The 26921-nt window shown below is 38.6% G+C and overlaps 2 protein-coding genes across 7 annotated transcripts in view; one reads left to right on the top strand and one right to left on the bottom strand.

The window, feature by feature from the left end:
• On the bottom strand, positions 1 to 17782 carry LOC144078664 (mitochondrial adenyl nucleotide antiporter SLC25A24-like). Of its 2 annotated transcripts, XR_013301283.1 has the most exons (11): positions 17349 to 17782; positions 12499 to 12625; positions 12290 to 12377; positions 9690 to 9801; positions 5070 to 5228; positions 4822 to 4974; positions 3066 to 3173; positions 2358 to 2525; positions 2130 to 2280; positions 707 to 1260; positions 1 to 663 (listed from the first exon to the last, which is right to left on the bottom strand). XR_013301283.1 is itself a non-coding variant. In XM_077606922.1 (10 exons), exons 1-10 carry the CDS (start codon positions 17526 to 17528, stop codon positions 1079 to 1081), a joined length of 1428 nt encoding a protein of 475 aa, XP_077463048.1. In that variant the 5' UTR covers positions 17529 to 17782; the 3' UTR covers positions 1 to 1078. The 2 variants fall into 2 exon arrangements, 1 of the variants encoding a protein (XP_077463048.1); XM_077606922.1 differs by having other exon boundaries at positions 1 to 1260.
• Positions 17219 to 26921, top strand: part of fam102bb (family with sequence similarity 102 member Bb) — a 26495-nt gene continuing 16792 nt past the window's right edge. For 2 of the 5 annotated variants that reach the window (XM_077606925.1, XM_077606923.1), the window contains exon 1: positions 20890 to 21181. In XM_077606925.1, the coding sequence (XP_077463051.1) occupies positions 21036 to 21181 (146 nt within the window). In that variant the 5' untranslated portion in view covers positions 20890 to 21035. Of the gene's footprint in view, positions 17460 to 17535; positions 17682 to 20889; positions 21182 to 26921 lie in introns of those variants that run through there. The other 3 variants (XM_077606926.1, XM_077606927.1, XM_077606924.1) reach the window with 3 other exon arrangements.

The raw sequence follows: 26921 nt of genomic DNA, 5'->3' as shown, positions 1-26921 counted from the left end.
ACTGAAATGATTTTATTAATGTAAACAGACATCTCATTAATCAATCAAATAAGGGGATCAAGACAACAAGGAAGAAAAACATAAGGCACATATTCAACAATGATTTTTGAAGGAGGCTTCGTAGATTAGCAGAACAACTGACAATTCTGTACATGAAAAAGATGCTTGACTCTTGGATTCAAGTTCCACTTAAAATACTTGTATAATACCCTGCACTGTATATTAGGACCCACATGTATAAGGGAGAATAAAGATTGAATTTTTAACATTACAAGATAAAATTCTGCATTAAATTGGGTTGGCATTTTAACCCTTAGGTCATATTTAATGACAAGGTGCATTTTAGATGCAAAATACCACTTTTCTTAATATGTGACGGTGTCATACTCATCCATATAGTTGTGCATATATATCATTTTTAAACATTATGTTAATTCTACCTTGGCTTAAGCTCATTAGATTTTGATTTTTGAAGAGCAATCATTAGCAAGTTAAACAGGAATGTATTTACTTGTATTAATTGTGTAATCCTTCCTATGCATTCCAAAATGTATATGGACAAACTAAGCATCATTTATGCACCCTATGCAAGAACTTGGTACCACGTTGAGGGTATTCCTGTGATACACAGTTCTGAAATCTTTTAATCTCTGCTCAGTCTTTCTTGTGAGGAGTTGTGTTTACTGTACGGTTTTCAGAAACATACATCTTGTAATTGACAGTTTGAAATTTTCCATTGAGTATGGATCTGAATAGATTCCCACTCGTTAAGAGTCAATTAGGTAAAGTATAATGAATGGATGAATAAAAATCAATGTTACCGAGAAGGGTTTCTTTGTTGTTGCTTAGGGAATACATTTTAAATGTGAATTCACTATGAATTTAGATAATTTATATATATTATATATGTATAATATTTATTTCAAAAGCATTATGTTTAGTATCACTTGGACTAAAGAAAGGACGCCAGCGTTAAAGTGCCATATTTTCTTTTCTACGTCGCCTCAATTTACACAGTCCGTTTTTTTTCAGATGTATACTTTTGATGTATAAAATGACAGCAAGCGACATGCTTATCCTACTTCTGTATACCCAAACCTGACCGCATGTATTCATACACTACATAGCTGATGCTGACAGCTGGCAGCACCTTCATGAAATTGGGCAAGATGCCACGATAAAGTCCAAAGAATCCTTCTTTCTCCAGAATCTTCTTCACCATTTGGCTCATCTGCAGCTGCTCAGCACCAACAACAGAAGCTGAGAAAAGGAATATGTCCGATTCACCATAATGATGAAAAACAGGTAATAATGCATTTTATTCCTATAGCAATTTTTGGACACGAACAGCTGCCTTGGGGGAGACTTACAGACACGAGGCAGCCCTTCTGAGCCCCGCCCATCACTACTTTAACGGGAAAGTGTCTTGCCCAAGGACACAATGACATTATACTTGTATAATGACAATAAAAGCATTCAATTTAATTGCACTACTTTAATCTAGGTGTATCTTATATTTTTCACCTTTTCTGGTGGAATTCTCAAAGATTGGACCTAAAGAACTGTCCACTTTGTAAACAGAATAAGTAAAAACAAACAATAAATTCATTAGCTGGTTGGTCCTACCGTATTTTCTCGCATATAAGCCGTATTTGCAACATTTGATGACTGAATCATGGGTACGGCTTATATGCACTTGCTATACTCTTTCACCAGTAGATGTCAGCAAAGTGCTATTTGCATTTACTATTTGTTGTTTATTTTCTGTTTTGCAGTAAGAAAACAACCATTACTGGATGAATTAATTCCTTATGATATTGACCCTAATAATGTGCTTTTGATTCATACAGTATCTCAGAAATGCCATGTGCAATTATTTTTCTTAAGATTTTCCCTTCAAAGTAACACATTTTTACACTTATACGTGAGAAATTGTAAAATGCAACGCTTTTAAGGCAATTGTAAGGGTACGGCTTATACGTATGGGTAGCTTATGCAAGTAAATACGGTAAGTAATAATGCCATACACTATTTAAGAGAGGCCACTGAGCAAAAAACAAATTGTACTACAGTATCAAATGTGGAAGCGTGATTTATGATTATAGTGAATATTATTTTCATGTTTGTACCTTGTGCCTGCATCCTTGTGCGAACCAGAGCCAAGGGGTAGCTGGTCAGTTGCCCACAAGTACTGGAGATGGTACCACAGCCCAGCAGTACAAGTATACCTGGGTTGGCTGTGTCTTTGGCATAGCGGGACAACCACAAGTTCTTCAAGCTCTGGTGATGATCAGAAAGGTTTGTGAGATAATGCAATATAATATTTGAAGAGGACTATGGATGGTGTGATTCCTCACTTCATAAACAGCCAGGTCTATTCCAGCATATGGAATGATGCCCAGAATATTAGGAACATAGCCCTTGTAGAATGCTTTAACTCCTTCCTTTCTCAGGATTTTCTTCGCGCAATCAGACATTCCTGAATATTGCCCTGTCTTTCTGAGGGTGAGCCTGGTCTTCATCACCTGAAATGGCAAGATATTTATTTATATAGATAGTATTGTAAATAATAATCCGTTATCTATACTATTTATTCACGACTGACTATCCTGACAGGTAGTGTATAACATGATAGCATTGAAAAATATTAAACAATAGCACATTTATTTTAGTATGTATGCTTATTTTTGTCATTTATAGGTATTTCCTTTTATTGATAACATAACACCATCATTTGAGTAAATCTAGACAGCAGGTCTAGGTTTGTATTATGGATCTGGATACTGCCAATATTTTACGTTTTTCAAACTAATAAAGAAACTAATACACAATTCCTGGCAGCAGCTGATTCAAATAGATTGGTCTAATCACTGACATGAACATGCGAGGAAGAAAGTCAACATGTTAATTCAGTTTCACTATTAGTCAGACCATTGCCATGCAAAAATCATACAATTAAAAGAAAAAGTTGGACAAAAATGTATTCGTATTCAAGTAGACATATTGGTAAACTGGTATTACTATGAAAATGAAACATAAAAATGTGGATGTGTTAAAGAGCGCACCTCCATGGGATAGATGGCAGTTTGTGCTGTTGCGCCAGCAAGTGATCCAGCAATGAACCTCTCATGTGTCTTGATCTTCCCAGGTTCGCTAGCCATCATCTTCTTATACTTAGTGAGACAAAGTATATATAATATTGAGAGGAAGCATTTACATAATAATAACAACCTTAAAACAGTTTTTAAAAATAGACAGGGACCTATAGCAGAAAGGATCATCCATCACTGACCAAAAGATCTCATTACAACCACAAATTCTTCCAAAAGTGCCTGTTTTGGTTAACAGACAGGTTTTATGCAGATTTTTTTCTAGGATTCTATTTGTTGTAGATGCGATGTACTCCTTAAATCCAGAACACATACAAGCCAGGAGGATTCATACAAAATCTGCTGTTTTGGTAATCTTTTGTACCTAAATGGAAATTTTCTATCCATTGTCTTCCTAAGTAATATAATATTTCCTTTTATTCCTAGTTTTTACGCTTTACTTTCCCCTCACAATTGACATACTCTATAGAACGCGGACCGCAATTGTTTAGATTTCACAACAAAATGTTCCACCAAGTGGTTAGCATGTCGGCCTCACCGCTCTGGGGTCCTGGATTCAAATCCAGGTTGGTCCACCTGTGTGGAGTTTACATGTTCTGCATGGGTTTTCTCCGGGTACACCGGTTTCCTCCCACATTCCAAAAACATGCAAGGTAGGCTCATTCAGGGTGTCCCCTGCCTTTGGCCCGAAGTCAACTGGGATAGGCTCCAGCACCCCCCGCGACCCTAGTGAGGATAAAGCGGTTCAGAAAATAAATGAATGAATGATCCACCATTGCCGAATGGTAGCTTGGTAATGACCTTTTTTTTTAAAAATCACTTATTTTTAATAATATTCACATTTTACATACATCACTCTTGCCATTATGAACATTTAAGATTCAACCTGGTTCATGGGGAAAAAGGATGAAAATGTGTTAACTGGGTAGGCAAAGTGATGCCATGTATGTACAATTTATGTCTTGAAATCATTGATGTAGGCCAAATCATCTGCCATGAAGGATATCAAATATCGCTATTTAGATTTTTTTTTAATAGCTAAAGTCTGTCCTAGTATATCACACTCCTACTACGTATGTGACAAAATCATTTATGCATTTTCCCCAGACCAGATCAACCACACCAGTCCAGTGTATTATCACTGTTAAGAATTTAGTTGAACTCAAATTTCAGATTAAATATAGAAACACCGTCTAAACCTTATCCTGCCAAACAATAAAAGTATAGCTCCAAACAACACTCACTAGACCAGGGATAGGGAACCTATGGCTCGGGAGCCACATGTGGCTCTTTTGATGGGTGCATCTGGCTCTTTGCTAACCAGTGAGCGAAAATATGGAAATCGCTGTTGACAGAACTGAGATATTACATTTAAAACTGCTTTAATCTTCATTTTTTTTGCTTTAATCTTCTTTTTTTTTGCAGTAGACTCTTCTGGAATGCACCCACTCATTATTAGCAACAGCATAAGAATCTTTTAAAAAAATATTCAGTTTTTTCCACTTTAAAAGTGGTGAAATTAAAAAAAAAAAATTGAAAAGGCACTCGTTTACATGTATGTATTTTGACTTTTAAATTTGTAGTATGGCTCACAAGGAATAACATTTGAAAATATGAATTGTTTGTGGCTCTCTTCATCAAAAAGGTTCCCGACCCCTGCACTAGACTTACTAACTGAACTGGAAGAACTATGGATTAGTTAAAACATTACCTTCTCATAAGCCATGAATTTAATTGCAGTTTCTGGGGCGATCTTCAGTACGTTAATACCATTTCCCCGCCATAAAGACGCCAAACCTCCCTCTTTCAACATTTGCTTGAACCCGCTGACCAAGTTGATTTGGTTATTCTTGGAAGCGTGAACCTGTAAATTCAGAGTAATGAGTGGTAATGGCAGTGTTACCTTTAATAAAAATGAAATTATTCGTAAATTTTACCAATACAGTACGTTAGACACACCTGCATGAAGACTTTCATTCTGTCCAGGGGGGCAGTGCCTGTACGGGACACTGCCCCTGCCATAGCCCCTGCAGAAAGCTGCTTCCACCACAAACCTGTGGTCTTCTCTTCTTCAGTGAACTCATCTGGGATGGTTAGGCTATCACCAATGTCCAGCACCTGAACACAAGCATTTGTGTATACAGTGATACCTTGACATACAAGCACCCCGACATACGAGCATTTCGAGATACGAGTAAAATTCTGAGCAAATAATTCCCTACATACGAGACAAATTTCGAGATATGAGAAAGCCAGTTGGCCAAGACATGAGAGGCTGTTTATGATTTTAGCGCACTGTCTTTTTTGCCGCATCTCTTTCGTGTATAACAGATATCTAAGAGCACTGGGCGGAGCGTTGCATTTTTTAGGTGTTTTTTTCCGTCACTCAGCGTGAATGGCGTAGCGATCGCTAGTACGAGGAGTATATGTTACTTCTCGTTGGCAAGTGGTCGTGCATTATCTTATTGTGAGGACATTTGTGTGAATCATTTTCGGAATATTTTGAAGGGAATACAAAAGCAAACAGCCTATTGATAGTATAAGTCAGGGTGGAGGGGGGGGGGGGGGGGGGGGGGGGTAGGGGGGGGGGGGCAAACAACCAACCCGGCCGGGAGAAGAAAGATATAGAAATTTAAAACAAAATTAAATAATTACAGAATTAGTAAATTTAGTGTAAGTTTAGATTAAACTTATTTTTGAGTGTGTCTGCATCGTAATCCAAGTTCATTTAAATTTGTTTATGTTATATTACGATTCACTGGTGCAAAAAGTTTAACCCCTAACCAATGTTCCCTCTAATTTTTCGTTGGTCTGAGCAGAAAGTCAACCTCCCTGAGCGCACTGAGTACCAGTGTGAGCGACATCATCGGTACTCGGATGATTCGCCTAAAGAAGTTTCGCCGACTGACGTTTGACAGACGGGCAGGTCGCACGAATGGACGTTCCGCCGAACGTTCATTCGGCCGAATGGATGTTTCGCCGAAACGGGATTCGCGCGCTCGCCCCGCCCCCGGATCGTGTGTGTACAAGTTTTTCAACCTTGGCCCGTGGGCCATATATGGCCCGTTAGGATTTTTAATCCGGCCCGCCGCCAGTGTTGTCCAAATTATAGTAAAAATCAATATTAGTCTACCATCAATGGCAGCCCGGGAATAAGCACTCTTGGGCGGGCAGATGTAACAGCATTTAATGATTAAATACAAATACTGGAGCTCTTTGGACATTAGAACCGAGCTCAGGGAAGTGAATTCCTTGGTAAAATGTCGTGATGATATCGCGATGGAGGCAAAAAAACGTCTATATACGTCCATTCGCCAAACGGCTCAAAATGCTCTCAAATTCGGTCAAATCCAGCCGAAAACAGCGTTTAATGATTAAATACAAATACTGGAGCTCTTTGGACATTAGAACCGAGCCCAGGGAAGTGAATTCCTCGGTAAAATGTCGCGATGGAGGCAAAAAAATGTCCATATACGTCCATTCGCCAAACGGCTCAAAATGCTCTCAAATTCGGTCAAATCCAGCTGAAAACAGCGTTTAATGATTAAATACAAATACTAGTATTTGTATTTAATCATTAAACGCTGTTTGAACGAACGTTCATTCGGAGACCTGTCCGTCTGTCAAACGTCCGTCGGCGAAACTTCTTTAGGCGAATCATCCGGTCACGACATCATCATTGCTCGCTATGGGCACACCAGTATCACAGTATCACACCTGCCACAAGCAGGTGCATGTCAATGTTCCCTCTAATTTTTCATGTAAAACATGCTGTAAAAAACGAAAAACATAGGTGGACAGAGCTACTGCCACTGGCTGCCGCTTAAACGGCGCCATCATGAAGAAAGGGGTAAAAAAAAAAAAAAAAAAAAAAAAAAAAAAAAAAATCCGTTTTTTTTTTTTACTGCGCGCCATAGGATTGCTGCTGCGCAGAGAAGACGAGAGTAGTGCGCAATTGCGCACGCGCGCAGCTTAGAGGGAACAGTGCCCCTAACCCTAACCCCCCGACATAGGAGTAATTTGAGATATGAGTAAAATTCCGTGCAAATATTTACCTTGAGTTGCGAGACAAATTTTGAGATACGGGCATACGAGATAGCCAAATGGCTGCTTATGATGTCTTTCTCGCTAAATCTCCCTCGTGCAAAGATCTCTACGAGCACTGGGTGGAGCGTTGCATTTTTTCCGTGTTTTTGGGGGGGTTAGTCAGTGCAGAATTATGGGAAACACAAAAGTAAGCCGGTGCAATGAAGGGTAGCGCGAAGAAAAGGCAAATGATGACAATGGATATTAAGCAGGAAATAATTGAAAAACATGAGTAGTGACTGAGCTGGCTCGCCAATACATATGGAGAAGAAGCAGGAAGTTTGCCTCGAAAGCTGCGGTGCAATACATTAACCCCTTTGCCTTGGTTATGGCACAAGGTTTAAATCTAGTGTAACGCAAGATTAAAACTTTTTTTGTGTGTATAGGAATCTAAGTTAATTTAAGTTCAATTTAAAGTTTATCTTACGTTATGAGCGCATCCATCAAGTCTCTCTCTCTCTCATCCGCGAACTCCACTTTGTATTGAATACTAATGTCTCATTTGAACATAAAACATCATAACCACTAGTTATTTGTTGCTCTGTTAGTAGATGGTGTGTCAAAATATGTTTTTCCATTGTAATATCCAGTTTTTGGGTGTTTTGTTTCAGAGGGTGGGAACGAATTAATGTGTATTTGGTTCATTTCTATGGGAAACGTGATTTGAGATACGAGTAAAGCGACATACGAGCTAGTCCCGGAACGCTTTAAGATCGTATTTTAAGGTAACACTAATGAGATTAATCTTTTAATATCATCATCTACTTTACAAACAGATGACAATCAGACATTACAGTTTAAAAATACATTTTTTTGCTGAAATGCTTATTTATAGCCACCCGGCATCGGAGTGGTTAGTGCATCGGCCTCACAATTCTGAGGTTGAGGGTTCAATCGTAAATTGTTCTCAGGACCTTCTTGTGTGGAGTTTGCATGTTCTCTCCGGGGTTGCATGGGGTCTCTCCAGGGGGCTTCCGGTTTCTTCCCACAACGCCAAAACATGCATGCTAGGCTGGTTGATCACTCTAAATTATGTGTGAGTGTTAGCCTGAATAGTTGTCTGTCCCCAGTCCCCCGCGATGGGCTGGTGCCCATAGTTGGCTTGGATAGTCTCCAGCACCCCTCGCGCCCCTTGCAACCCTTGTGAAGATAAGCGGTACGGAAAATAAATGAATGAATGACCAAATGAAGGTCAATTCCTTTCATTACTAGCAAAGGTTAATCAAATTATGATACAAGGTAAAAAAACTACCTCCACTGTATATATTTACAATTTCCAAGTGAAGTCATACAAAAAGAACTAATGAACAGGTAAAATCACAAAGACACGTCTCATTTTCAGTCAACCTACCACATCCACCTCCACCTCATAAATGGCTCCGTCATCATCAAAGTCAAGAAAAAAATGTTTCTTCTGTTGTAAACGCCGCTGCTGCCGAGGCTGCAGCAGAGCCATTGCCATCTCAAATGTTTAAAAAGCTGTGCAAAATTAGGAGTACTGAATATTCAGTACTGTACTATATTCCTTTTAAAATTGATCTGGATCCTTTACTACACAAAAATGGGGGTTTTGTCATATACAGTGCTTCTAAAAGAAATTAATACCAACTCTCACGGTCTCTAACATAAAAGTGAAGGCGTATATAAGCCGTTCCTCCTGATAACGAGCCAACCACTGTTTCAGTCTCAACATATCACCCTTGTATCCGTCCTGATCTAGTCTCACTTCCACGCTCATGCTGTGTCCCAATCCTACTGACATCTTAATCCCTCAGGTTAATTTTAAATTAGATTATCTTTGCCACTTTTAGCAACCACATTTTTATTTAAAAGTTTTCTTATTAAGGATTGGCAGCTAAACTCAGAATTTAGCCATTGACTAGAACTGGCAACATATTAGGCATAAAAAACATGTTTCATGAAGACTTTATAAACATTGATAAACCATACTTATTTTTGTTAAGGTTAAAAATATGATTTCTTTTACACCAATAACATAACAACAAACCTGACACAACCAGGCCTGACAAGACTACAAATGCATCAATAATTCATGCCCATTTAAAATGCACTGCCATTTTTTTACAGAAGCATTTTTGAATAAGCATTGATAAAGCACTCCTAAGCATTTAATAGGTTTTTTTGCACTAAAAATGAAAACAAAAGTAAGAATATAACAAGTTTTCTTCAAAAATAAAAAAACATTTTTGGTGTGTCTACCGTCGCACAAATAATGCAAGGGTTCACTACATAGCCCATTTTTTTCTTTCAATGTAATCAATAACATTTGTAAGAACACCTCCTCTCTGAGAATGTGAATACTCACATTCAGTTTGTTAAAAATACAGCATCAAGGTAACAACTTAGTGTTAAGAGAAGTAAAGAGTTTTTAATTAAGAGTTAACGAGAATTTGAGTGAAGAGTGATTTTGTGGAGAGGATTGCTAATTGTCATCATTCTGCATTTGTGACTGTTGACAAATTTCCCACATACCGTTGTGTGTTTCCAATATCGGACAATTTCCTCTAGGTTGGTAGCTGTGGTCAAAAGGAAATGCTCCCTCCATTCATTCCAGTCCACAGTCATGGTGCCATTTCCATCGATACTGTAGAAAGATTAGTATATTAGAATTAAACCACAATCAAGTATACAGGCTTTGCAAAAAGAATATCATATGACGAATTGAAAAATGTGTTTACCAACACACACCGGAGAAACTATTTTGTTTGTGTATTTGTTAATATATTATGTATTGTTGAGTGTGTATGAGTGCATTTATTTTTAACACTGTAGTGGTGTCAAACATTCAGCCCGCGGGCCAAAAGTGGCCGGCGGGGCACCCTGTAGCTCATTCATACTGTATGTACAGAATTAGATGCTTTTATTTTTTTCGACAAGCGTGCCGCAAAACCAGAAGTTTGTGAATTGTGACACCTAGCGCTGTCAATAGCGGCAAGTAAGTTAACATTTCGGACCAAAAATAAACACACGAGATTTAGTTGGCATTAATGTGGCCCGCGAACAAAACTGAGTTTGACTACCCTCCTCTAGTGCATTGGTGCTCAACACATCAATCATGATCTACCAGTCGATCGCCAAGGTACTATGTCCGTTTATTATTATTATTATTATTAGAAGATAGCATGACAATAACCTTCCCGAACACCAGTTTTTTTAATCAGCAAATGGGCCAAACTGGAGCTACATCATGCCTTAAACTGCTCATCGAATGCCTGTTACGTCACCGGCACGGGGTCCCCGTGTTTGCAGGTCAAATTCAGTGAGTCGCCGTGGCCAAATATGAGCATGTACACTGGCGGCGAAAAGTTTTGAGACAGCTGCTCATTCTACTAAATCATTAAACTGCACGCGGAGATGTCTCCTTAAGTCCACACATCGAAGTCCTTGCGAGTGGACTTGGAATTTGGACATTTGAAATGTCAGACTTTTTGTTGAGCTGGTGGCGGTGGCTTCTTCTTCACACCCGTGGAGAAAATTTGGGTTGGTTATGGGATTTCTTCAGGTACTCCAGTTTTCCTCCCACCTCCCAAAAACATATATTTTTAAATGCAATGGTTATTTATCTATTTTTAGATGAATTATTAATGCTTATGGGAATCCAACATGGCGGCACGCACGGGTGCAGCGGCTCTTTGCTCTCCAGTTTGGTGTTTTGTTTTCTCAATCTTATCGTTTTTTTTACTAACATCTGCAAGGCAAACTTTTTCTACAGTCGCCATGATTTAATTACTCTGGGGAGGAGATGCGATATATCCTTCACAACAGATTACCAACGAACCTACAATATCCCCGAGGACATCTCGAGACCACCGGGATCTCCATGGATAGTAATAATATCTTAGATTAGGCAATATTTTAGTATTTACCGTAACAGGATATGACTCTTGTATTTCTATATTACTTATTTTTGGTCTTTTACCGGGAAAGCGCACTTTGTGGAGTAGCACCACCAATTTCGTCATACGCAGCTGTGTATGATGACAATAGGCTTTTGGTGGTTCGATGATGATGATAAAGCCCATGTCTGAACATTTTAATACTGATTTTATCTATATTCATAAAAAGGAGCTTCTTTGCTTTATCACACTGACATCAGTTCCTCCACTCATCGATGCCATGAAATGCATATTAGGCATAAAAAACATGTTTCATGAAGACTTTATAAACATTGATAAACCATACTTATTTTTGTTAAGGTTAAAAATATGATTTCTTTTACACCAATAACATACCAAGAATCCTGACACAACCAGGCCTGACAAGAGACTATAAATGCATGAATAATTCATACCCATTTAAAATGCACTGCCATTTTTTTTACAGAAGCATTTTTGAATAAGCATTGATAAAGCGCTCCTAAGCATTTAATAGGTTTCTTTGCACTAAAAATGAAAACAAAAATAGGAATATACGTAGACGTTTTCTTCAAAAATAGAAAACATTTTTGGGTGTGTCTACCGTAGACTACTACTCTCAATAGTAACAATGACTTTTTACTCCCACATTCAAGTACCATATGGACCCGAATATAAGACGACCCCTTTTTTCAAAAATCAAGTTGTAAAAAATACTTTTTGAACACTAAATTCCACAAAGTAATGACAGTACGTCTGAAACAAATGATTATAATCTTAAGAAAAATCATCGCACGTGGTATTTCTGAGATGCTGTGTAAATCGAAAGGATCGTCTGCTGGATTGAACATTCCTAAAGGGTGTTGTCTGCACGTAGACAAATTAAAAAAGGAAGTCACGTGAGCAGTACAACCAGGAAGTGTGTCCGTAGCGGTCTAGTTTGACATCCCTAGGCAAGATGGCGGCGCCCTGAGCAAGCAATGGCAGGCACAAGTTAGTTTTTTCACGTTTTATGCAAGATACGTTTTTTTTCTTGAATTTTGTTCATAGATGTCAAAATATTTTTTTAGCATTTTATCTGAATTATAGAATTTACATATAAAGTACTGCTCTACTTAAGAAAAATTCAAGTTATGAAAACAGTTCTGGAAACAATTAATTTCATAAGTAGAGGTACGACTCTATCAACATGAGATCAATTAAAATACTAAAAAATACCTCTTAAGGATCTTCTCTGCTTCCTCCTTGCTGACGTCCAGCCCAAGCTCTGCAAGAGACTGTTTGATCTCCACGAAATCTATTTGGCCTGTTAGATGATAAACACATGACTGATATGAATATGCAGGTAAAAAATAAACTGTACAGCCAAATCATGGCATTAGTACTGACCCATTATAATTCTTGTCAGCAGAACAAATTCACTTTACCATCATTGTTTTTGTCTAAGCTCTTGAATGTGAGTTGTAACTTCTTTTCATGTTCCTTCAGATACTTGGAGAATTCGTTAAAGTCGAGTCCTTCATCTTGGTCCTGATCTCCGGAGGAAATTATTTTCTAAAGAAAAAGAATACATAGATATATTGGTCAAATGAAGTACTTAATGACATATCAGCCCGCATGAGCGCATGCCACATATGAGTGCGACCTTGAGTGTAATATGATTAACACCTCATTAGCCATAGCTTCTGTCTCTGATTGGTAGTTTTTTGCTTATGTGTTTCAAATTAAAAGCTTTAGAAAAAATGAAATTACGTTCCATTCCAGATTCAGCCTCACCAAGTTGCATGTATACTACTACTGTACTTCCTAATGGCTGTTTCAAAATTCAGAAAAAAATGTTTTGTTTTGTTTTTGTTCTAAACTTTAGCTCAAGTCGAAGGGAAAATCTACACAATTATAAGTGTGCAATGTGTAAATTTGCTCTTACAAACATCAGAGAATTGGCTTTGATGTAGTAGTACTTTTACAATGCTTTCACTCCTTATAGTATGTCCTCCAAATCTGCGAATGTGAGCATTCTTTTAAGCTTTTTTTATGATGCTATTATATCAATGACATAATTGTGACTTTTAGCACCACTAAGACATTGGTGATCACCAGCCAATTCATTTGCCACACCTACGTAATTTAATCAGATCCCTTGCAAGAGTTGTATCAAAGGGTGAAGCAGAAAGCTGCCGGTCCCTTATAGACTGCATTTGAAAAAGCAGGAGATTTCTACATCTGAAGTACACACAGTCACTTCAGGTTCAGGTCTAAAGATTTGGGCAATGGTATTGCTAAAGTTACAATTCCATTCAATACAAAAGGGGGTGGGCGGCACGGTGGAACGAGTGGTTAGCGCATCGGCCTCACAGCTCTGGGGTCCTGGGTTCAAAACCAGGTCACGTCCACCTGTATGGAGTTTGCATGTTTTCCCCGGGCCTCCGTGGGTTTCCTCCGAGTACTCCGGTTTCCTCCCACATTCCAAAAACATGCATGGTAGGCTGATTGGACACTCTATATTGCCCCGAGGTATGGGTGTAGTATGCATGGTTGTCCGTCTCCTTGTGCCCTGTGATTGGCTGGCCACCGATTCAGGGTGTCCCCTGTCTCTGGCCTGGAGTCAGCTGGGATAGGCTCCAGCACCCCCCACGACCCTAGTGAGGATAAAGTGGTTCAGAAAATGAGAGACAAAAGGGGATGTAGGTAACGAATCTTAGATATTAAACTTGCCCCCATGGAAACACATAGGAGCTTCAAGACTAACTTTTCTGATCACATATTGAACTACTTTGCGCCATGTTCATACTGCTACCCTTGGATGGGTGGTTCACTGTGGGTCTCATGTATTGTTTAGAAATGGGGTTAAGGGGATAGGAGTTATAATATTTTCCAGTCAGAAAATCATGGTTGAACATGTGGTTAGAACTACGGGATCCTGCTAAAGTCAAAACTTTTAATCTTGGCTCAAATTCACATTCCCTTGAATGTCTTAATGTTTCAAAAATATTTTTGGGGTAATGATGACTCCCAATTGTCCATATGTGGAAAAGAATGAATAGTTTGGGCATGTGACCTGCAACCAGTGCCCCCAGTTCACTTGACTGTGACACTGAATGATAAATGATAGAAAATGATCAGGAGAAAGTAGTGAAATGCACATTTCTCTATTTTCTGTTTGCTCAGTGTGGTTTTAGTCATTGATATTTCCTCAGCTTTCCTTCATCTGCAAAACATGAAATCAACTAACATAGTAATGAAAACTGGGAACAAAGACTCCAAGGTCTCTGGATAAATTGAATCTCAAAGGAATCTTGTGATAAAAAAGAAATGTGTCATCCAGGAAGTATCAGAAAAGAAACACAAGGCCCCTCTATAGAGTAAGAAAAGTTTGTTTGTGCTTCCGAACAAAAGATTTTTTTTTAAGAATGCACATGAAAACAAAATTACAAGAACAGCATATTACTCTACTCTACTAAGGTCGGGAACCTTTTTGACGAAGAGAGCCATGAACAATTCATATTTTCAAGTAGTCCTCTACTTACGAATGCCTCTAGGTATGAAAGTTTCATGTAACGTTTTTTTTTTAATATGCAAATGAGTAACTCAAGATACGAAAAAGATCCAAGTTACGAAATGCCCCAAAAAGTAAATGCATTTCCTTATCCGTTATTTTATTTTGAATTCCCCTTATTAAGCGATTAAAAACTACAAATGCAACGTGGCACATATTTTCACACACACACACACACACAGGGCACAAAGTAAAAGTCTAAAATGTACTACAAAGTGAACGGCTTTCGGCCCTGGAAGAATGGGCTCCTGCTGCCATCTGGCGGACAAACACGTGTATTACATCTATAACGGCCGCAGGGGGAGGTATTTCAGCGGCACAGGGCACATTTTCATATGCTTTATTTATTTTAAGACATTAATAAATCATTTCCTTATAATTTTCTCTCATTTTTGTGTTTCCTCACATCTTTCATACACAATTGGGACTTTGACCAATTTTTAAGCGTTTAGTTGGTAGTTGTGTGAGGATTGTGGAACGAATTAAAGAATTTACATATAAAGTACACCTCTACTTACGAAATTTTCAAGTTACGAAAAAAGTTGGAACCAATTAATTTCGCAAGTAGAGGTACGACTGTTATTCCTTGAGAGCCATACTCAGAATTTAAAAGTAAAAATAAATAAAACTGCATTTTTTAGTAGTAGTGGTAGTAGTAGTAGTAATATTAGTAGTAGTAATATTAGTGGTGGTAGTAGTAGTAGTAATATTAGTAGTAGTAATATTAGTGGTGGTAGTAGTAGTAGTAATAGTGATATTAGTAGGAGGAGGAGTAGTAGTAGTGATATTAGTAGTAGTGGGAGTAGTAGTGATATTAGTAGTAGTGGGAGGAGTAGTAGTGATATTAGTAGTAGTGGGAGGAGGAGTAGTAGTGATATTAGTAGTAGTGATGTTAGTAGTAGTGGGAGGAGTAGTAGTGATGTTAGTAGTAGTGGGAGGAGGAGGAGTGAAGACTATGACATATTTTAACCATATAATCTAATGACACTGACATATTTTAATCATATATTTTATTATAGCTGAATCATTACAATAAAACACAAGGCTTTATTTCTATATATTACTACTGTATGATTAAACACTTAATTCCAGGTTGATGACCACACAAACAGAATGTTGAATAAAGGCTTTCAGTATGAGACATTCTTTTCAGGTTGATTACAGACAGCTTCAATCAAGGCCAACTGATAAGGAGGCGAGCGGAGTGGACACACAAGGCGAGCGGGGATACGTAGATGACGGACAGTGGAAAAATCCCAAGGAGGATGGCACCTTTCAAGACAGTCGTGGACCAGTCATCACCTTATTGTTAATCAGCTAATGCATATTCCTATTTGTATTATTATAACTGGGCAAACTCGGGTTTGGGTGTTGTCTCTCTTCCTCCACTGGGCACAGAGACATTCAGGTGGCTTATGTTTTGGGGTTGTGGGGGGGGCCCGGAGGTCTGTATAGATAAATTTGTCAGGAATAAATCATCTGTGGATTAACCCGTTGAACCCTGGTCTGTCTCCTCCGATGATGAATATGCTCCATTGTTAGACAAGATAAGACATAGTTTTGGCCGTTGGAGTCAGATGCCAAAACTTATCGTCTAACAGTAGTGATATTAGTAGTAGTGGGAGGAGGAGTAGTAATATTAGTAGTACTGGGAGGAGGAGTAGTAATATTTGTAGTAGTACTGGGAGGAGTAGTAGTAATATTTGTAGTAGTGGGAGGAGTAGTAGTAATAGTAGTAGTGGGAGGAGTAGTAGTAATAGTAGTAGTGGGAGGAGTAGTAGTAATAGTAGTAGTGGGAGGAGTAGTAGTAATAGTAGTAGTGGGAGGAGTAGTAGTAATAGTAGTAGTGGGAGGAGTAGTAGTAATGGGGGGAGTAGTAGTAATATTAGTAGTAGTGGGAGGAGTAGTAGTAATTAGTAGTAGTGGGAGGAGTAGTAATATTCGTAGTAGTGGGAGGAGGAGGAGCATTATTCGTAGTAGTAGTAATATTCATAGTAGTGGGAGGAGTAGTAGTAATATTCGTAGTAGTGGGAGTAGTAGTAGTAATATCCGTAGTAGTGGGAGGAGTAGTAGTAATATTCATAGTAGTGGAAGGAGTAGTAGTAATATTCGTACTAGTGGGAGGAGTAGTAGTAATATTTGTAGTAGTGGGAGTAGTAGTAGTAATATTCGTAATAGTGGGAGGAGTAGTAGTAATATTCGTAGTAGTGGGAGGAGTAGTAGTAATATTCGTAGTAGTGGGAGTAGTAGTAATATTAGTAGTAGTGGGAGGAGTAATAGTATTAGTAGTAGTGGGAAGAGTAATAATATTAGTAGTAGTGGGAGTAGTAATAATATTAGTAGTAGTGGGAGTAGTAATAATATTAGTAGTAGTGGGAGTAGTAATAATATTAGTAGTAGTGGGAGTAGTAATAATATTAGTAGTAGTGGGAGTAGTAATAATATTAGTAGTAGGAGTAGTAGTAGTAGTACGATCCTCGAGAGCCTATCCAGTCTGTTTTTCATGTCTCCCTCCACCAACACACTTGAATCAAATCATCTGGATCGGTATCAAGCTTCTGAACAGCTTGCTGATGAGTTGATGATCATTTGATTCAGGTGTGGTAGAGGAGGGAGATATGGAAAACAGACTGGATGGGAGCTCTCGGGGACCGGACTTGGCCACCCTTGTAGTAGTAGATAAACAGTGGAAGTATACGGGTGTATATTACGACAAGTTACCTTAGCTGCTCCTTTCCTGGTCCGTATCCCCATTGCAGCCAGGCCTGCCTTCAGTTCGGACACATCCACTTTTCCATCCTTGTTGGTGTCGAGTTTGGCGAACAACTCCTCGTAAGTTTTGGAGGCGTCCACTGCGCATTGGCAGTCCGTAAAAAACATTTTTCGAACTATTTCATACATGTTTTGCTCTACGAAAGGAAAACGCTCCAGATGTGAAGACAAACCCCGCCTGCTGTGGTCGCCGCTTCTGGTTTGGGCTCCGGAACTTCCGCAATGTAGCGCCCCGTGGAAAAGACAACAAATATTGATTGGAGAGACGCTTGCATGAAGGAGGTAATCGAATTTATTTACACGAAGGAGCGAGCGTGCGTGCTTGGGTAATCCTGAGCATAAACGCCCAAACGACGCCTTCTTTTTATGACTTGAAACAGAGAGACACACCCTTCGACGAAAAAAACCCGCGCCTGCAGGGTGGGTCCCATTTGGATATATACAGTAAAACCTCGTTTATTGCGGTTAATGGATTACAAAACCAATAGGCGAATAACCGTGGGGTTGTTTGTATGTTGTCTATTCAGTATTATTTGGACTTTTAAAACCCTCTCTCTGTATATAACTATTTTCTTATATATATATATATATATATATATATATATATATATATATATATATATATATATATATATATATATATATATATATATATATATATATATATATATATATATATATATATATATATATATATATATATATATATATATATATAAAGAAAATACAGTTATATACAGAGAGAGGATTTTAAAAGTCCAAATAATACTGAATAGACAACATATAAACACTGCCCTATATATATAACCTATTTCAACGGCATAACATTCTATTTTTCAAACTTTCCCCCGTAGTGCCGTTCAATTAGAGGGTGCCGCTCTATTTTTCGACTAGGTGGTCAGAATTTTGAGAAGATGCGGTAAATTTTATGGATGAAAGGAGAAACCAGGTAACATATACATATTTATTTAACAAAAGGCACAAATACAAGGCGATTACTGGTAAGTAATTACAAATTCACTGGTGAAAATCAAGTGACACGTCGCTGTTGTAGCTGTCCTCGTCATTCACATCAACTTCCGCATCAGTGTCGAGTGTCTGAGTGAGTTCACGTTCATCGTCGCCAGCATTGGCTCGCGCTTGCTGGAGAAGTTGCAAACCAGTCTGAATCGGGCCATCTGACCTGAAACAATGGATCTGGCAATCCTTCGAGCCGTCGAGAGCGTTGGTCAGTCCGCATCCCTTGAACGACTTGATGATTAGATCCTGACAGTGGTTGGCCTTCAAGGCCTTCTCTGCTGGCCTAAGAAATATCTGAATCATATTATATTTTGTCCATCAATACTTATTATTCCAAATGGTCTGTTAGCTTCCTTTCATTGCTTTTCCCCCTGGTTGCACTGCTTCCAGATGTGTGTTTTCATATTGAAGCATTTAACCAATCACATTTCAGCCATTATTATGCCAGATCAGATCTGCCTCAAAGCCTTCACTATCAGTTCTGCGGCGTCTGCTGCATTAAACAAGACTGTTGCTTTTAACCAATCAGATTTCGAGTTGGCAACCCCACAATGATTTTTAATAGGCGTTAGCATTTTGCTGGCTGGGATACGTCATTGCTTTCACCAACTATGATTGGCTAGTAGGCGGGCCAAAGCCATAGTGAGATCAGCCAGAGATCGCAAACTCCACCCACAATGCCGGAAATATGACAGGACAGGCTCGACTTTCATCATTAGCTTCGATGGTGATAGAAAAAAAGGAATAAAGAAAGGAGGATGGATATTGTGTACAGTTAAAAAGAATTTTTGGTGAGTATAATATGGCTATATTCCTAAATAATATTTCAATTGTGGGCCCGGTTCTGATATCTGAAAAGCTCCAGTGTTTGTATTTAAGATCCAGTGTTTGTATTTAATCACTAAATGCTGCTAGGATGTGGATTTTACCCCAGTTTAATTTTTGCCGTTTCGCCATTGACGTCCATCGCTGTCTTTTCCCGAGGAAATCACCCCCCTGGCCTGGTTGTAATGTCTCAAAAGCTCCAGTATTTGTATTTAATCATGAAATGCTGCTAGCAAGTGGATTTTACCCCATTTTTGTGCATTGATTTATTGATTATTTTTTATGTGTCGCAGCTCTAGCTGCAGTAGAGGTTTTATAGCCATAAAATAGTTTTTGAGGGTTGGATTGATACGTTGAAGGCGCTACGAGAAAATGCACCGACCGTCACTGGATCCTGAGGCAGATGATCCCAAGCATTGACGATCCATTTCAAATATACTTCCATTGTTGGTGTTGCCGAATTTGGTGTAGCTCTTCTCGCCGTGCAACATCCAGTTCACGTAGAACTGTCGGACTTTGGCCTTGAATGGGGCGTTCCAGTAGACCTAGGGGGCCTGTATAAATTTGGTGCAGCCTCCTGGAATCACGGCCACATCAATATGGAGCTTCTTCAATTGCTTCTTGGTTGCATCGCTAATGTGACAACAGTATGAATCCCAGGCAAGAAGGCACTTGCCAACTGACCACCTTCTCAGGTTGAGAAAAACCTCCATTTCACCGGCATGCCGCTCTATTTTTCAGACTTTCCCCCGTAGTGCCGTTCAATTAGAGGTTTTGGATTGGATTGGATAACTTTATTCATCTTGTATTCGGGAAATTTCATTGTGACAGTAGCAAGAAGGGGGAATGCAGTACGGTATATCTATCTATATAGACCTTGTTCCTGAACCGGGACAGTGTGCATCGTTTTACATTTGTGAGTCATATTGGAAGGAATTTGACAGCTGGTCCTGTTTATATATAGGACTACACTAGTACCCAAATGCAGCAATTGGGTGGTTCTGTTTAGGCTGTGGGAGCGGATTGTAATTTGTGATAGGAGTACTTAACTCCTACCGAAGTGTGGCGCCAAATGTCACACTACTGTTGCACTGACAGCTGTTTTTACTTTTTGGGCGAAGCTCTTACCATCATCAACCACAAGAGAGCAGCAGAGTTACCTTGTTTCATTTGGTTTAAGGGGGCATCAAGCTGCATATCCTTTAAAAAAAAATCACGCCAATATAAACATAGTGGGGGACTGTGAATTTGTGTTTGTTTGTATTATTGCTAAAAATACAATTGGCCTGTACAGGGTACACGTGTCCAGAACAATTTATACAGGAATTGTTTTTGTCTAAGTGCATCTTGGCAGACATGTATAAAATATACATTTCTGCCAAGATGCACTTAAGCAAAAACAATCCCTTTTTATACAGTATAAGTGAGACAGGGACTTTGAGCATTTTTTGAGTCATTTTTCCATTTTGGTGGCCATGGTGGATACAGGATGACATTTACAGTATCACGCAATGTCGATCTTGACTGACATTTCTGACATCTGAAATGTGTTCTATTTTTAAAGCGTGTTAAACTTCTGAACACAAAAACAAACCATTTGAAATGTTTTATTTTGAAAAACCAAATGGGAACTGCTTTGGTGCAACAAATTAGCCGTGACAACGTTTGTGAGTGCCGAGCAGCTTCCCCATCCTCCCACAACACATCACATCAGTGATTGTGTTGGTATACCGCGGCACAATGGACGGGAAACGACATTGAACATCCACCACAAAATTGCCGACACCGTGCATGGATTTAATGATGATGAAAAAGAAGAAATTCAAATTCCAAGTGGATTTTGAGCTGGACGAGCTCTCGTCGGTTCCATTTGTCAATGGGGTGCTCTTCTGCAAAGTCAGACTCTTGGACGGCGGATTCTCCGAGGAGTCTTCTAGGTGAGATGTTTGGTGTAGCTCTGCTTCAAAGAACTGAATAGAAATTTGATTTACTCCGACAACGCTTTACTCATGCTAACCATTCTAACTCGTTTGCCAGACTAAAAGGAACGATGCCTGCTTCCCTGCCAAATAAGTCCACCATATGCTGATTTCTGTACCAGTTATTAAGACCAGTACCAGTTGTTAAGACCAGTACCAGATCATAATAAAATGCAGCATGTGTCTGTTTTGGTACTGGTGGTCTTGGTGGTGGAGAAATCAGCATATGATGGATTTCTCAGCAGGGTTGGAAGATGTCCACGCACTTCTGGGTTCCAAACAGGAAGAACAAAAAGTCGTAAAAATAAATATTCATTCATTTTCTGAACAGCTTTATCCTCACTAGGGTCGCGGGGGGTGCTGGAGCCTATCTCAGCTGACTTAGGGCCAGAGGCAGGGCATAAGCAGATGGACAACCATTCACACTCACCCATACCTAGGGGCAATTTAGAGTGTCCAATCAGCCTACCATGCATGTCTTTGGAATGCCGGAGAACCCGGAGAAAACCCACGCAAGGCCGTGGAGAATATGCAAACTCCAGACAGGTGGGCCAACCTGGATTTAAACCCAGGATCCCAGAGCTGTGAGGCCGGCGTACTAACCACTCAAGCCGCCGGGCCGCCATGTAAAAATAAATAGATAAAATAAATTACCCACATAGAATAGCAATCAGATATTTACACATATGATTAATGAATCCAAGAAATATTCATTCATTTTTTTACTAAATGTGTGATTGCATTGCCTGTGGAGTATTAACCCATGTAAAAACAAAAACAAAAAAAACGAGATAATTTCATGTCCCTAAATAACATTAACCCAGATATGTCAAGACCGAGACGTGAGTTTTAAAATCCAACATTTCGACCACTCCTTTGTATTATTCTAATGCTGTGAATTTTTAAGAAAAGTGTCAGGTTTAATCCCAATGACCCACCGTACCTCCTTTAAAATGACAGTAAAAAAAAAGTGACAAGACTTGCAAAAATAAATAAGACAGCCCATCAAAATTGCTCCGTATTTGGAGAGCTACAAATTTGAACACATCAAATATAAATTTAGGCTATTCACTTTTGGACACTATAAAGTTCAATGAGCTCTGAAGTGAAAAATGTCATCCTTGCACCACAGCAAGGGCGTTACCAGCGATTGCAAAGAGGGGTGGGTTTAATATCTTCCTAGTATACTCAGTCTATTGTTCCGGTTGGCAACTTTTATCCTACTCTCTGGCACAATTACCCATTACAAGAGAAATACATCTACACAAAAAGCCAAGCTGAAGAAACCTTGATGTATTGGTTTTGCTAAAACCACATAGTGGCAGAAATGACTCAGAGAATCTGGGGATTTTGATGACTCACTTGATGTCAGCAGCTATTCATTAATAATGCAACAAATTATCCATGAAGAAATGATGACCAAATTTATTTCAGCATTTTTTTAAAATTCTAATTAGCTATTTTTCATTTTGTCAACGTTGAGAGCCAAGCAAGCCAAAAGTTCAATCTTGTTTTGTTTAGGCTACAATGCATTTAGGAAATCTGGTATCATATTTCTTTTTTCTTGTGTGCCCATTGTAATGGAATTCTGCATAAATGGCAAGATAACACTACACATCACAAGAACGCATAATAAAAGGGAATGTGTAATTGGCATGTTACAAACATGGTTTGTGAAAACTGAAGTGGAAGACACATTTTAGTTGTTTTTTTCATACTTATGGCCAAAAGCACAATTAGAAATCCACAACAACAACAAAAACATCACCTTGAAAAAAAATTGAAATGCTACAGCTAGAATACAGACATCTAGTGAATCCATCTCTGGGATGCACAAGAGGTACTTTTTTTAGCATTTGTTACCCAGCTGTAATTACACTAATACAATAATTGCAAAAAGAGGTGAGATCTTTAGCCTGAGCCCGGACCCCAACTTGAGCCAAAATTCAGGTAGGGTCGGGCCTAAAATGTCAATCATTACTTCGGGTTCGGGTCAGGCAGGGCTTCTCTCTCACTGAAAAAAACAGTATACTAAAACGATGTATGTGGTCTCTTTCGCTGACTTAAAAAGGAAAAAAAATATGTACATAAAAATATATACTAAAATGATGCATGGATACTAAACTAAATAATACTTAGAAAATAGTCATACCTCTACTTAGGAATGCCTCTGGGTACGAAATTTTCAGGTTACAAATTTTTTATATGGAAATTAGTGACTCGAGATACGAAAAAGTTACGAAATCCCCCCAAAAGTAAATGCATTTCCTTTTCCGTTATTTTATTTTGAAAATATGGTCGCGGATGCATTGATTCTCACTTTATAACATTGCTACCCTCTACTGGGCTCTCATTTCATCGTATTCATTCTATCTCATATAATGACAATAAAAGCATTCAATTCAATTCAATTGGCTGTCTCACAACAACCACTATCCATGTTTCAAGATTCTCTTACATCCCTGTCCACCTAGACTAAATGCTCCCCTAATTAATGACTGCAATTCCCCTTATTACGCGATTAAAAACTGTACAAATGCAATGCGGCACATATTTTCATACACACACACACGTAGGGCACAGGTAAAAGTAAAATGTAGTACAAAGTGGATGGCTTTCGGCCCTGGTAGAACGAGCTCTTGCCGCCCTCTGGCAGATAAACACGGGTATTACATCTCCCATATTAACAGCCGCAGAGCATACCTGTCAACCTCTGCCGATAACTGCCCTTATAAATGATTATGATTCCCCTTACAAACCCCAAAAAAACCTTACAAACACTGTACGACTCGTACATTAATTTTCATATGCTTTATTTATTCTAAGACTTTACTAAATCATTTCCTTAAAATTTTCTCTCATTCTTATGTCTTCTCACATCTTTCATACAAAATTGGAACACTTTGACCTTTTTTAAAGGGTTTCGTTGATAGTTGTGTGAGGACTGTGGAACGAATTAGAGAATTTACATATAAAGTACACCTCTACTTATGAAATTTTCAAATTACGAAAAAAGTTCTGGAACTAATTAATTTCGTAAGTAGAGGTACGACTGTAAATAATTTGGATAAAACAGAGAAGGCGCTGTAATGTCATTACAATTGGAGCCTCGGAGCCAGCATGCTCTAATACCCGCGGGCCGGGTCGGGTCCGGCCCGATCTTACCTCTAATCTCAAAGTATTTATATGGAATTAATATTGTATGCGATTAAAAAAAAGAATCAAATGAAAAAACAAACAACAAAGTAGCTTTGTTTGAACCAGGGTTTCCTCACAGTTGTTTGAGAAATCCCAACTGTGTAATTGTTGTTTTATGAGTTTACAGTTTCTTCTGGTGTGGCTTGGGAAAGCGGACCCTTAATTCTGCCCTTAAACAGTGTTGACCTAAATTTTATTTGATTTTTGACATCGCATATACGATTTAAATCTTTGACCAAATTTCTGGATTTGGCATTTGCCAAAAAGACAGAACAAGCTTAACAAAATATTTGTATACCGAGACTGATAGGATTCAAGTGTACGGAGAAGTGTTGTGAGCTGAAGTACATGTTAACAAGCCTGAATTTCCCAAGCACAGTGTCCAGCTGGCTGGGAGTTCCCTCTGTAATCCTGTTACATTCATCAGCCCTAGGACAAAATCAGCAGTCATGCATCTGCTGCTTTTTATTTTGAATGAAGGCAAAGCTTCCAATTTTCATCATGAAATTATATATTTGCGTTTTAATATAATGATTCGGTGTGATTTACCTTCACTGTTGTTGGATTATAATATAACCCATTATCAACTCTACAACACATTCATTCATGCTCATGTTTTTATTTTATTTTATTTTTTTACTTGAACTCACACTAGGAGGGGTCCGGCGGATGAGTGGTTAGCGTGTCGGCCTCATAGTGGGGGACCTGGGTTCGAATCCAGGTCTGTCTACCTGTGTGGAGTTTGCATGTTCTCTCCGGGCCTGCGTGGGTTTTCTACCGGTACTCCGATGTCTTCCCACATTCCAAAAACATGCATGGTAGGCTGATTGGACACTCTAAATTGCCCCTAGGTGTGAGCATGAATGGTTGACTGTCTCATTGTGCCCTGCAATTGGCTGGCCACCAATTCAGGGTGTGCCCCGCCTCTGGCCCAAAGTCAGCTGGGATAGGCTCCAACACCCCCATGACCTTAGTGAGGATAAAGAGGTTCACAAAATAAGACTGAGACTGAACTCACACTGTGTGTCCCAGTTCTCCAATGCGCTGTACATAAATCGTCAACAATATACAATATATAGTTCTAAGTCTAGATGAATGATTTTGAATAAATTGACAGAAGGGATTCAGTGCGGTGTGTGGGCGAGTAAGCAAGTGAGAGAAGCCATGTTGGGTATCGTCTTGCTCCCCCCACATGCAGATCATTTTCCTTTCACTTCAGGTTTTCTGCTTCTCATCAATTCATATCACTTTCTTGTGAACCTCCAGTCAATGGTGAAGAATGGATTTCTCTCATTTCTTTGGAATTAATGCTATGATATCAAAAAAACACAAAATATAGGATTTAAGGCAAGCAATTTTAAATGTTAGAGACAACTTCACCAAAATGACATGTTGGAAAAAAATAAGACTTGCATTCACTTCTACAAACAATCACAAATATTGGCATGTTATTAATAAAAAATGTAATGCAGAGTCACGGTTTCATGACAAAACAGAAATGATCAATAATAACAAACTAAATTGCATTACAGTCGTACTTGTTGAAAATTTCGTAAGTTGAGCCGTACTTTATATGTAAATACTTTAATTCATTTCAAAACTATTAACTAAACCCTTAAAAAATCATCAAAGTGTCCCAATTTTGTGGGAAATGTGTCAAGAGACACAAAAATGGGAGAAAATGATCATAAAATAATTTAATAAGCCATTAAAATGAATAAACCTGTGTCAGGAATAAACTATTCGTGCGTCAGGAAGCTGACGTTGGGAAACAGAGGCAGAGAGCAAACGAACACATTAACACACATCTAATAAAAATTAAGAATTCAAAACAATATTACAAGGGTGTCAGACTTGGTTCGCGGGCCGCTTTCACGTCAACTCGATCTCATGTGGGCCGGACCATTTTAGATATAATATTTAGATTTTTTTCAATAAATGGATTAAATGAACTGGATTAAAGGGCCTGAATATTCAGTTTTTTATAGCTCTAAAACAATGTTTTTTAGCTTTTTTATATATTTTTAGATTTAAAACTAAAAACACAAGAAAATTGATTAAAAAATTACAATTATTGATTTAAAAGGGGGAAAATCAGGAAATGTAATATACATCTATACTCTTCATTTTAATTTGTCCTAAAACAGAAAGTCGGCACTCATGATTTACTGTCTCGGGCCGCACAAAATGATGCGGCGGGCCAGATTTGACCCCCGGGCCGCCACTTTGACACCTGTGACAGAACTTTTTCATTAACGTTTTGTGTTTTCTTTTACATCTAATTTTCACCCGTTTTATTTATCACCATTGCTTCTTACCTGTTTGGTTTTAAGTTCCCCTTTGGCAGTGCTTTTTGACATATGTTTTGAAACTAATGGATCTAAAGACATTTGCCTTTAACGACTTTTGATAATGTTTCTAAAATGCACACGACAAACGTCGTCAAAGTGGGCAATCACACGACTCGCAAAATTGGGGAACACCAATCATTGGACCAACA

This window comes from Stigmatopora argus, chromosome 8 (assembly GCF_051989625.1).
Source record: "Stigmatopora argus isolate UIUO_Sarg chromosome 8, RoL_Sarg_1.0, whole genome shotgun sequence".
NCBI classification, from domain to species: domain Eukaryota; kingdom Metazoa; phylum Chordata; class Actinopteri; order Syngnathiformes; family Syngnathidae; genus Stigmatopora; species Stigmatopora argus.
The sequence above is the reverse complement of the archived record's forward strand: the minus strand, read 5'-3'. Positions and strand labels throughout refer to the sequence as shown.